At 37.1% G+C, this 13,216-nt stretch overlaps 1 protein-coding gene across 1 annotated transcript; it reads right to left on the minus strand.

Moving 5' to 3' along the window:
* Positions 1-381: 381 nt before the first annotated feature.
* LOC102594456 (DNA-directed RNA polymerases IV and V subunit 4) lies at positions 382-12,888 on the minus strand. Its single transcript, XM_006350181.2, has 11 exons — positions 12,779-12,888; positions 12,420-12,498; positions 10,562-10,630; positions 10,352-10,411; positions 10,102-10,200; positions 2,210-2,321; positions 1,993-2,070; positions 1,849-1,882; positions 1,699-1,767; positions 962-1,060; positions 382-846 (listed from the first exon to the last, which is right to left on the minus strand). The coding sequence occupies exons 2-10, from the start codon at positions 12,484-12,486 to the stop codon at positions 986-988; spliced, it is 663 nt and encodes a 220-aa protein (XP_006350243.1). The 5' UTR covers positions 12,487-12,498; positions 12,779-12,888; the 3' UTR covers positions 382-846; positions 962-985.
* Between the last annotated feature and the right edge of the window lie 328 nt (positions 12,889-13,216).

The following is a 13,216-nucleotide window of genomic DNA, read 5'->3' on the forward strand; positions in this document are numbered from 1 at the left end:
ACTAACTATTCGAAGTAATATCTAGCGATCATACCATACTTGGAGAAAAACTAATCTTTTCTATGTGAAAACTCCATATTAGTTGAGGACATATGTAGCACCATTGGATGTAGGAGCATCAACTCTGTTATCGTGCCCTCTCGTGGCTTTTTGAGGAGCGGGAGAAATTGGTGGAATTCTATCGACAATATTCTTAATATTATTAGCTGGTTGGGTTGTTAGTTTGTTACACATTATTTATTCAAGTTTTAAATTAAGATAGTGACATTTTATCCATGAAAATTATCTTCAATCAGCAATATGATACTTTTGTCAAACTAAAATAACAGAGAAAATTGGACAGAGAAACATAAACCAAGACAAAAACTGATTTTGTAACAATGAAGGGCCTAAACTCTTTCAATCATCTGACTGAAAGCTTTTGCATTAACACAAGAATAAGGCTACATTCATGTTTTTGTGCATAATCCATTTTTCTGCATAATCTAAGAACTACGAAACTCACTAAATATTTGACTTTAACTCAGCTACTAGAACATATTAATTTGAGATCATAATAGAAACCGACAAACTTCAAATTCTGGATCCGCCTCTGGCTGGCTCGCGAACATAGGAACACCTACTGTTTTTTGTTTTTTTTTTTGTTTCTTGGTAGGACAATCAGAGGGCATCTTCCTTTTGGGAATCAGCCAGCTAACAGGTTGACACTGAAGCACTGAAAATCCTAGCTAATAACTAGACAAATGAAAGACAGAAGACAGAAGAAGAAAGACAACAACAGTTGCTGGCTGCTCAACTGTTGGGCATGGCCTTCAGTAACACATGCAGAACCCTCTGGACGAGTACCTGCATTTAGCGTAAATGACAGCTGTAAGTGAATTGCCTTGGAATAAAATCAACTTCGTGCAGTTGGAAGTCTTATTCGAATGATATAAGATCAAAACTAGAATAATGACATTACCATAGAATGCTCCTCTTGAGCCATTTATGCTGCCTTTCTAAGTTTGGCTAGTTCAGCCAAGACATTCTCGAGGGGAACTCTCAGCTTGCTCTTTTTATTCTGCAATTTTTCGCAGCAGCCACAGACCACATTTTAATAAAATGCTAAATACACAAATTAATTAAAGTGATATAGATAGAGCACAACATTCATACAGTACTTGCCAAGAACCTCAAAAGAGATAGCAATTAATGCTGTCCGACACCTAAGAAATGGCTGTGAAACCAATGACACAACCATTCTACACAAGCTCGACACAGGAAACAGATTTGAAAACAAAAGCAATAATTCCTTTCCCTCTTCTTCTTTTTTTTTTGCGTGGGGTTGTGGATAAGTTAAACTAACAGCAGTAGTCGTTCCACTAATATATTAGCTCTTTGTGCAGAAATGAGCATAAACCATATTCATCATAGAAGGAAACAATTTAAGAAACAAATCTAGCTTCCTCCCATCTTTTGTTAGTATGAACATAGAAGGTTATTTCAAAAATTAATTATAGCTTTTATGGTCATGTCTAGTCAAACTTAAAATTCATTTAATAGCAGCAGTTGGCCTCAATACCCAAATGTATTCATTATTATCTGTCAAATCTGAAAATTTAGGAGGATGGACTCTTGAAATGCCAGATTGGCTCTGGCAAAGCTTTGTGTAGCATGTCATTAGAACAAAATCAATATCCAGAATAGTACAGTCCATACCTTGAATGAGGGAACAAGAGCAAACACTTCATCAACAGATTCCAAGGGAAAGTTGGCAATCATGCAAAGCTGCATCCATACAACAATGAAATATGAAAACATTACCTCACATGTAAAAGATCAAAGTATAAACAAGTCAAAATTCAATACCTCCCCATCAGAAACGCCATGCTGTTTTAGAGGCCTGATCTGAGTTAAGTGAAAACCAGCACTAGAAAATTTTCAAGAGACAATTATAACAAGCCATACGAAAGTTCTCTTCTTTTTTTTTTAATAATAAAAGGTCAAGGATACTCGAGTATTTGTTTAACAGCCTGGGGATTATCATAAAGCCTGTTCCTTTGAGCATATGCCAATCCCCTGTCAAATGAACTGGTAGCAAACAAAGTCAAACCCAAGACAACTTAACTCTCATCACTTGTCTTCCACAAGAAGGAAGCAACAGAGACAAGAAAAGTAGATATATTCCTGACAAGAAAATTGTTAGAAAGTCAAGCATGCACTCCCTTACACAGGTAGTTTTATAGCTGGATCATCAGACAATACCACCATGTTCTCTTGGATTCCTTGCAAAATATCAGCAGCTTCACAATCCATCAGGCATGTTGAATTGGCTGGAAGTTCTGAATATAAATCAAGAAATTCTTAGAATGAAAATAAGAACACAATTGACACTAAGTAGTCTACTTATATTGTAAGGCATTTACTGCTTGATTTACCAACAGCAAGAGACAGATGATCATCAAATGCCTCAGAGACATTTGATTTTCCCACATCAGCATTGATCGCCTGATTTGCCCACATCAGCATGATCGCCTGATTTGCCCACATCAGCATGATCGCGTTGACGATCGACTGATTTCAATTCACGATATTTTTCAATTACTTCTTCTATACTAGTGGAGCCATAGGAATATGGTTTTCCACTAGGTGAAATGAGCAGAACAGCAACATCTGCCCCGGTCAGAGTTGAAAGCTCACCCGATTTCTCGAACAAGGTTTTTTTCCTTCTCGAGAAAGTAGCAGCGCGTGCTTCCTCTGCCTCCATTAATTTTATTTCAATCTTTTGCTTACCCTTGCTGGTCCTCTTTTCCATTGCAATAAAAAAAAGATGTTTTGGCTGAATAAGCCTGAGCAATTTTGAGAGGAACATTTGTGTAATTTATAGTAGGTGCGTGAGTCTTTTTCACGTGTATTGTCACATTAATGTAATGCTCTCATATTATGAGTCTATATCACGTGTATGTCACATTTATTTAATGTTCTCACATTTGAGTCTCTGCCATGTGTACTCTAACGTGGATAGTCACGTTTATTTAATGTTTTCACACTATGACTATGTGTGTCACGTGTATTGTCACATTTTAGTATTTTTCATATAATGTGAATTGTTAGGATCTTTTCGAAAGGATTATTCAATATAAATTCAGCTCGTTAAAGGGAGGCTGAAACCTTTGAGTTCAATGGAAGAGAGAACTCCAATCTCTTCAACTCTTTAAAGGAAGACTGAAACCTTAGAGTTCAATGGAAAATGACAATGCTTTTAATTAGTTTACATATATAATGTTAACTCAGAAGGGAAGCCTTTAAAGTGTAAAGTTATCTAAGTGTGACCTATAGGTCACGGGTTTGAGTCATAGACGCAACCACTAATGCTTGCATCAGGGTAGCATGTTTACACCACACCCCTTGGGGTGCAGTCCTTCCCTGGACCCTGCTAACACGAAATGTTTTGTGCATCAGACTACCATTCGTTTTATTCTTTACTATGATTGAAAAGGAAATATGTCAAATAGCTAGTTTTATTTTTCATTTACACATTTTCTCCTAATATGATTCAAGAAAAAGACCCCGACAACTCTAGCTCAATAAAACCTCAGAAGATGATTTTACACCTCTAATTAGTAACATTTTTTGTTAGTTTTTAACTTGATTAGCTTAATTAAGGTTACTGAATTAATAACTTCCCTTTTTTGATATCATCTTTATCACTTTTCGTGTTATTTTCAAGATCTCTTGTGGTGTACAATAGGACGATCAAGGATATGTGCGATGAATATAAAGACCCGAATAAGGATAATCACAGGAGACTCGGAGCACTTCCAATTGTGATGGGGCTGCACCAGGATCAACTCTTAGCCAATTTTTATTTGCCTTGGTGATAGATTAATCAACACAAATAATCCAAGGTGAGGTTTCATGGTATATGTTATTGACATCGTTCTGCTTGATGAGAACTGCAACGGAATAAATGCTAAACTATAGGTTTGGAGACAGACCCGGGAGTCTAAAGGGTTTAGGTTGAGTAGAACTAAGAAAAAATACGTGGAATGCAAGTTCAGTGACGTAACACATAAGGTTGGCATAGAAGTGAGGTTTCATGCACAAACCATCCAAAAGAAACGAAATTTCAAGTATCTTGGGTCTATTATCCAAGAAACAGGGAGATTAATGACGATGCACACATCATATTGGTGCAGGGTAATGAAATAGAGGCTCACATCTAGAGTATTGTGTGATAAAAATGCGCCATCAAAATTTAAAAGCAAGTTCTACAGAGTGGTAGTTAGACCAACTATGTTGTATGTGCGGAGTGTAGGCCAGTCAAGAACTCTCACGTTCAGTAGATGAAAGCTGCGGAAATGAGGATGTTGTGGTGGATGTGTGGGCATACTAGGAGAAATGAGATTAGCAATGAAGATATCTAAGACAAGGTAGGAGTGGTTGTGATGGAGGACAAGTTGTAGGAAACGAGGCTAAGATGGTTGGAGCATGTGAGGAGGAGATGCACAAATACCCCCGTGGAGATGTGAGAGGTGTGCTAAGGGTGGTTTTAGAGGAGGTAGTGGTAGTCCAAAGAAGTATTTGAAAAAGGTAGCTTGAGTGCTAGACAGGGTATGACGAAGTTGTAGTTTACCATGGACATCACCATAGATAGGAGGAGAAAATAACCAAATGCCCCCTCAACCTATAACCGGATTCTCAACTACACACTTATATTTTACGAGGGTCCTATTACCCCTTGGACTATTTTAAAGCGATATAAATGTACCCTTAAGTGCTGACATGGCATAGAGAATGTGCTCACACTCTTGAAGGCATGTGATAGTCGAAAGAACCGATAAAAAGATATTTTAAAAATGGAAAAGGGTCAAAACTACCCTTCAACTATTCGAAATAGACCAAATATACCCTTCAACTATATTTTGGCTCAAAACTACCCTTTCCATCTTACTATTAGATCACTTCTACCCTTCTTTTAACGGAATAAGATGTGGCATCCAATGTGTAAATTATAATGCCACATAGACGTCCACCTAAGCATATCTACCCCACCCATTGAAAGGCCTAGGAGATTGAACACCGGTGTCAAAATCGTTCATTACTGTCCATGTCGCCTGGAGAAGGCACAAAGCTGCCAGAATCAAGCAAATTACCGACGTTATCTAACGACATTTGACACAACAATCCACTGATTTCTATAAACCTCTGTACTATTGACAACAACGATTAGAACGCGTCGATGAAATTTAACGAAAGTCAAACAGTGAGATGATTGTCCACGTAAATGTTAGGTTGCTTGATTTTAACAAACCCAATTGAAATCTCTGTCGAAGAAATCAATACTTGTCCATTAGAGCTCTTGAAGAAGAAGAAACAGTTATTGTACAGAGTTGGGCATCTCAGGAGTCAGCACCATTGACATTGGATAAAAGGTTGACCCAAGTGAGAGGGGTTTTGAGAGTGTGGTAACGAAGGAGGAGGGGAAGGGTGTGGCGGGTATAGGCGAATCTTGACAGAGAAAATGAAGTCCGGTGGGACCAAATATTGCCGAAGAAATTGTTTGTGGAGTGGATGGAAGTGTATGGAGAAGGTTGGATCTTCCAATGGGTGGGGGTGGGTGTGCTTAGGTTGACGTCCATGTGGCATTATCGTTTACACATTGAATGCCACATCTTATTCCATTAAAAGGAAGGGTAGATGTGATCCAATAGTAAGACGATAAGGGCAGTTTTGAGCCAAAATATAGTTGAAGGGTATATTTGGTCTATTTCGAATAGTTCAAGGGTAATTTTGGCCCTTTTCCGTCTTAAAAATATTTCCGAACTTTTTTAAATATATTTTTTTACTTTCGTCTTTTATTTAATTTTCTCTACTTTTCCTTTGCTTTTTTCCACCTCTCTGTCTCATCACTAAAAAAACCACCCCACATGTACATTTCCTCCATCACCATTGTTGAACCACCACTACCATAGCAGCCCACAATTATTAACATTGCAAAGCACCAAATAAGCATTAAAACTATTACTTATGTAGTGAAAAAAAATTAATCATTATTAATCTCCTTACTCTAATAAAATTCATCAATCTTCAGATCTTATCTCTAGTCTCTATTATTGTTCGATGAAGATTCAAACTACACTCAATAAGAATTTTACGAACTTGAGCAGCAACCACCAATCAATTATGCTCAACCCCGATAATCCAGTGATTTCCTCAAGTGTAGAAGGCATAAATCCTTCACTATTTAAAGGAATCAAAAGGGCATAGTCATACTCAAGTCCAAGACGATCAACGAGAACTTCGAACTTGAAATCAGTGCCAAGATTGCGGAATTTGGGTGTGAGGGGTGAAGGTGGTGATCTCGGCTAATAAAATTGTTGTGGTGGTGGTAGTGGTGCTTATGATAAATATTGTTGATTTCTTTTACCCGAAAGAGGGATGATAAGTGTTGATATGGGTCTTGGATTGAGATCTGATTTGTGGTTTATGGAAGGTGAGGGTGGGGGCGGGTTGACTAGGGAAGAATAGGGTGGAGAGAGACAAAGGTTTGGGTAGTTTATTGTGAAAAAAATTAAAATATGTCTCAACACTATGGAGAAGTGAAGAGTGATGATGTTGGCGATGAAAAACAAGAATAACAATTACCTTCTTATTTTTTATATATATCTGATATTTGACAGCTGGTAGCGCGTGTGCACACTACATGTGAAGAATGTGGTTATCTAGCTTTAGGGTGGTATATATTTCGCTTTAAAATAGTCCAACGGAGTAACATGACTCCCATGAAATATAAGCGTGTAGTTGAAAATTCGATTATGGGTTGAGGGGGCATTTGACTATTTTCTCTAGATAGGAGGCTGTGGATGACACAAATTAGGTAGAAAGTTGATAGGTAGCAAAGTGTTTTCTTGCTTAACCTTCCATACTGGTAGATGTAGTATTTCCCAATAATTTCTCGTCTTTTTGTGTTACTATCAACCGCCTCTTGTACTTCAATTATCACACTATTTTGTTGCAGCTACTATTCTTTTTTTAAGAATGCTTTGTCATGCTTTCTATGGTATTTTGTCATGATTTCCATCACTTCTGCTATTTCTTTTTCGGTATGTTTTGATTTGCTTTTCCTTAAGTTGAGATCTATTGGAAACAATCCATGTACTCCCAAGGTGGGTAAGGTCTGGTACACTCTACCCTCCCTAGACCCCACTTTGTGGGATTACACAGGGTGTATTGTTGTCGTGTTATTTTCAAGATTTCCTTTAAGTAATATCGACAACTGTATGTATGCCCAGTAACACTAAATTCATAGTGCATACATTACAACTCACAGATTATTGTGCTCCTTAATACACTTTAGACCAATAATTAAATTAGTCCATACAAAAATACAGATGCCTTTCATATATTCCTTCTGAAATACACAAGGTATTGTTAACACCTGATCCATTTCAATACTAACCCTTAGATTGGTAAAGGTGGGTGGCTTAACCAATTCTTAGTTCTTATTTCTACTATCTTGCTTAAACACCATAATGATCAGTCCTAACTTTCAATTACATCATTAAGATGTATGCGATGATTTTTACCTTATCATTACTTGAGGCGAGTGTCTAATTTGTAATATCTTCTCTGTCTTCACAAGGTAGGGGAAGGTTGCATATACACCACCCTCCTCAGACCCCCACTTTGTGGTATTACACTGTGTATGATGTAGTTGTAATAGAGGAAGATGATAGAACTAGCAAAGCAACACTAGAGTCCTAGACTAAGGTCGAAATCTGAATCTCATGGAAAGAAGAATCTCAATATCAAGCTAAGTATGAAAAGGAAAGTTTTTGGAGGATAAAATAAGTAAACACTACATATGGGCACAAGCTTGTGGAGATCAACGGGAACCTGTGGCATGCACTCTTTGCAAGAACTAGTTTTAATGTGAAAGATGGCAAGAGGATCTTGTTCTATCTCAGCTAGGGAATGGAAGTCTTAAGCAACTGTTCCCTGACATTTATATTTTAAATCAGCAACATGATTCTACTTTATAGGAAGTGTGGTCAAATCAAGGTTGGAACTTGACCTATAAAAGATTGATGCAAGACTGGGAGATGGAAAGATTGGCCAATTTTTATGGCACTATAGACCAGTGCAAGGGGCTACAGGAAGGAGAAGACACTCTAAGATAGAAATGTCACAGAAAGGGCATTTTTACTGTAAACTCTGCCTGTAAGGACAGGAATCAGATGGGTTCTCAGATCAGATTTCTACCTTGGAAGCTTATTTTGAAAGTAAAAATTCCATACAAAGTAGCTATTTTCACTTGGTTGGTTGTGAAAGAAGTTGGTTTAATTCAGGAGAATCTACAGAAGAAGGGAAAACATCTATGCTCGATGCTCCAGATGTTATTTTTGTGAGCATAATGCAGAGATAATTAACCATCTGTTTCTTCATTGTGAAGTGGTTAGCCAGCTTTGGAATCTATTTACCAGCTTCAGAGGCATAAGGTGGACGATGCCGGGAAGAACAGGGGAGGCACTAACTAGCTGGAATTTTGTGGGCGGTGGTAGCACTAGCAAAAACAGATGGGAAATTATCCCAGCAGAAATATTGTGGACCATTTGGAAAGAGAGAAACTCTAGGTGTTTTGAAGGCAATAATAGCTCTATGCAAACGTTAAAAATGAATTGCATTATAAGTTTTTGTTATTGGTGCAGCTCAGAGTATAAAGATGACCCCATTTCAATAGTAGACATCCTAGGATCCTTATAAGATGAGATAGGATTTAGTGTTAGTCTATTGTTTTTTTCTCTTTTGGATGTCGATTCAATGATGTAATTTTGGCTTCCAGCAATTTATGCTGATGATTTATATAAAACAGTTTGTTACCTTGTCAAAAAAAAAAAAAAGAGAGAATCTCAATATACTGGGTGGAGCAGAACTTTCAGATAAGGTATCAGATAGTTGATTCAAGGTTTATCCTTTACAATAATATCACAGAATATCACAACCCTCATTATAATAGGACTTCTCAAGAAAAAAGAAGTATTAAGTTTTTGGTAGGAAGGATTTTCACCAAATCAATTTTAACAAACATTCACATGAAACTTTCGTAATAAAACAAGTTGGATCTCCTTTCCAAATTTGATTTATTGCTTTTAACTTTGTATAATTATTAACATATAAGTCATACATACTTTTGATGTTGATTGGAGGAACATGTTTCAGGGGTGTACTGCTTTTTCATTTTATGGGGACAGCCAAGAGAGGTTATATAGAATTGAAAGCGTAGATCTACTATACCTTTCCTGCATCATATAATATTTTGTAACTCTCGCTTAAGAAAAGAGAGCAATATTAAGGAATAGGCCAAAAGAGAAAAGAAAAGGTGGCTCGATTTGGGATTAGATGGAGGAGTGTTTAAAAAATTTAAAGGCATAGGAGCAAGAGCAAGAAGAATGCGTCTGTTAGAGTAGATAAAAGTCCCACACTGGTTGGGGGATGAACGGGTGGTCCCCTTATATGAACTTGGACAATCCTCCCCTCATGAGCTAGTTTTTGGGTTAAGTTAGGCCCAGATATCATATATTTACATAGTATCAGGTCCATCCCCGTTTGGGCTCCCAATCCACGCTCCAGTTGGGCCTCGGCATGAAAGGGGGTGTTAGAGTGGATAAAAGTCTCACATTGGTTGGGGAATGGACTGGTGGTCTCCTTGTATGGACTTGGAGAGTCCTCCCCTCATGAGCTAGTTTTTGGGTTAAGTTAGGCCCAGATATCATATATTTACATAGTATCAGGTCCATCCCCGTTTGGGCTCCCAATCCACGCTCCAGTTGGGCCTCGGCATGAAAGGGGGTGTTAGAGTGGATAAAAGTCTCACATTGGTTGGGGAATGGACTGGTGGTCTCCTTGTATGGACTTGGAGAGTCCTCCCCTCATGAGCTAGCTTTTAGGTTTGAGCTAGGCTCAGGTGACATATCTTTACCGTGTATATAGCTCAAAAAATTAGAAAAGGAAGAAAATCATAAATGAAATAACAATTGGCACCAAAAATTTTCGTTAACTGAGAAGTAAATTATATTTTCATGCTCAAGCTGTAAAAGAGAATCAGGAGTGAAAGAAAACCTTGCTCAACTCTCAGCTCCAAAGGATCAGGTGCTTTTGCTTTTTGACTTTTACCAGCACTGCCAGCTTTCTCTCCTTTCCCGGCTTTGCCCAAATCACCTAGGCAATGACAATATGCATATGAGGAAGTGAATAATTCCAGCATGTTCCCATCAATAAGGCCATCAACGAAAGAACATGACCAAAATCACAAAGAACACCATAATTCACACTTCTATTGATGCATACATGGAGCATATGAAAGTCTAACCTTTGAGAGATGGTATGTCAGCTTTTCCGTTTGATTTTGTGGAATTGGTATCAAGAGATCCTAATCAAGGGTAGACATCGAGCAGCACCAATAACATTCAAGCAGCAGATTTTCAGAAGAATGATTGAATAACAAACATTGAAAACAAAATCTGTGTTTTCCATTTAAAAGGTGAAGTGAAATCCATAAGATACCAGTAAACAACCTAACCTTCAGAATCAAACTGAACTTTCCTTCCTCTTTTGGACTTCACTGAGCTATCATCCTTCCCTTTGGATGCTACAGAAAAGAAGTCAAAGACGTGTGTGCTTCAAAACTAAAGAGGTCAAAGATGCATTGAGAGATTAAAAAATGCAAGGCTTTTCCAAGTCAATGTACCAAGTTAAGTATTAACGGAAGACAGATGTTTCAACTGCACTTTGACTGTTTTAGAAAGGAATTAGAACGATTAGTGTAACTAGCGTTCTACTTTGATTTGCTAACAAGTTCAAGTGAGGACATCTGATTTGTACAGATTTGTCAAATCAGTCTGATGCCACAGTGGCTAACTACAGAGTCCAATACACTGGGAACTTCACTTTTAAAAGGCATCTTAATGAATGGGAAGTTAAACGAGTTGTAGTTCTGCTCAATCTTTGGGAACCTTGCCACAGCCTGTGAAATCTTGCTACCAGACTTATACTCGGTCACACAACCAACAAAGTTCCAGAGTTTTCCCTTGACAAAGATCTGGAAAACAAAAGCACCATATAAAGTAGTCTGCTTCTCTTGTGTATCCAAGTCCAAGAGTGCTTGCCTGACTCATGAAACCTATAAAGAAGGGGTATCTTTCTATGTGGCAGATGTCAACAAATGCAGGGAGGATGCAAAAACTATTAAGTCATTTGTACATTCATTGCAAAGTAACAACCCTACTCTGGCACAAATTTCCCCAACTTGATAAACATAAAATGAGTTATGCCAAGTAATACCACATAACTGCTACATTGGTGGGACAGCAGCAGAAAAAGGAACAAAAAACACAGTGGTGAAGGACTATCCCAGCATGCATACGGTGGACAGTGTGAGGAAAGATCAGTAGATGGTTTGAAGATAAGGCAAACAATACCCAACAGATCAAGTTTAATTGTATATTTTTGTCCTCTTTTTGGTGTGAGTAGGAGTTGTGACTGATGCAGAGTCAATCCTTAGAGGCTTAGACTCTCTGAATACCTATAAGATTAGAAAGGGATTCCTTCTTTTTGTATTTTTCTCAACCTGTAAATACTTCAGCACTTCCTTAGTGCTGTTTTTATCATGCAATTACTTTTCTGCACCCAAGGGTGTGGCCTAGTGGTCAATGAAGTGGTTGAGAACCCTGAGGTATCAGGTACAAAACTCAGTGGATACAAAAAAACACTAGATGATTCTTTCCATCTGTCCTAGCCTTGGTGGATAGAGTTACCTGTTGCTGGTGGGAAGTGATAGGTATCACGTGGAGTTAGTCGAGGTGTGCAAAAGCTAGCCCGAACACCATGGTCATAAAAAAAAACAATTACCTTTCTCTCAAAAAGTTTCAATGAGGACCTTTTAGCGTCCATATTGTGTCCTATATTAAATCTCTCTACTTACGTTCACTAAAGAAGTTCAAAAGTATAAAAGATAAACACACAAAGAAGCCAAAGGGAGTTCATCATCTACTATATACATACATAAAATAACTCTATTTTAACAATATATAAACAATGTAATATTTTCACTAAAATGGTTCAAAATATAAAAGGTAAACACATGAAGAACCTAGAGGGAATTCAACATATACTATATATACATATGATAATTTTAACCATGTATATAAACAACTTAATTTTCCACTAAAAGGGTTCAAAATATGAAAAGTAAACACACAAAGAAGCCAAAAGCAGAGTTCAACATTTACTCTCTATATACACAAAAGGGATAATTTTAACCATGTATATAAACAATGTAATTTTCCACTAAAACCCCACGGCCCTACCTAGCTCCGCCCCTGCTGTATAAACCCCATAGTTCCAGAATAAAAAAAAAATAGAAAAGGCGAATTGTTTACCAGGGGATTTCAGAGCAGACTTTCCACTTTTCGGCAAAGAAAACCCTTTTCCTCCTTTCTCCGCCATTGTTGCTATTCACTGTTCACCAAAACCATAAATACCCAAAAACACAAAACAACAGTTTACCCTTTTGAAAGAAGTACAACCCCAAGCTGTCAAAATTAACGAAATTCAACAACTAATAGCATTTATACATGATTTTTCAAGGGATTTCAGATTACCAAACGACATGCAAACTATAAAATTCCAAAAAAAATTAAAAAAATTACAGATGAACAACCGGATTGTGTTCAACTCTATAGTGAAAGATCAAACACTAAAAGAAACTATATGGAAAATTATCCAAAATTTGAATTACCTTATGAAAAATTTTAGGACGGAGAAAAAGTTGGAAGCTCAATGGAGAGTGTGAAGAAAGGCACAACAAAATGGAACGAGCTATATATGTGCCCAATTGTAACCAAAAATTTTAATGGGAAATGTGTCAAACTATAGTTTTTCGAATTTATAATTTACGCCTATATCCTCATTAAAAAATAGTGCATATATATACTCCTTAAAAAAAAATTAGTGCATATATATACTCGTTAAATAAATAAAAAGTACATATATTCTAAATATATGTATCATCATCATAAGTTAAACACAAACTCTAGAGTAATTAAAAATAATTGAAATTGATTTGTTATGTTATATTTTATGTACATATAATAATTAGGGATAGGGGTCTGAAAAATACATCAACTTTGGTCGAATTTGTTGTTGCGATACTAAACTTTCATGAGGACCTATTACC

This window comes from Solanum tuberosum, unplaced genomic scaffold (genome assembly GCF_000226075.1).
Source record: "Solanum tuberosum cultivar DM 1-3 516 R44 unplaced genomic scaffold, SolTub_3.0 scf00118, whole genome shotgun sequence".
Lineage (NCBI taxonomy): Eukaryota > Viridiplantae > Streptophyta > Magnoliopsida > Solanales > Solanaceae > Solanum > Solanum tuberosum.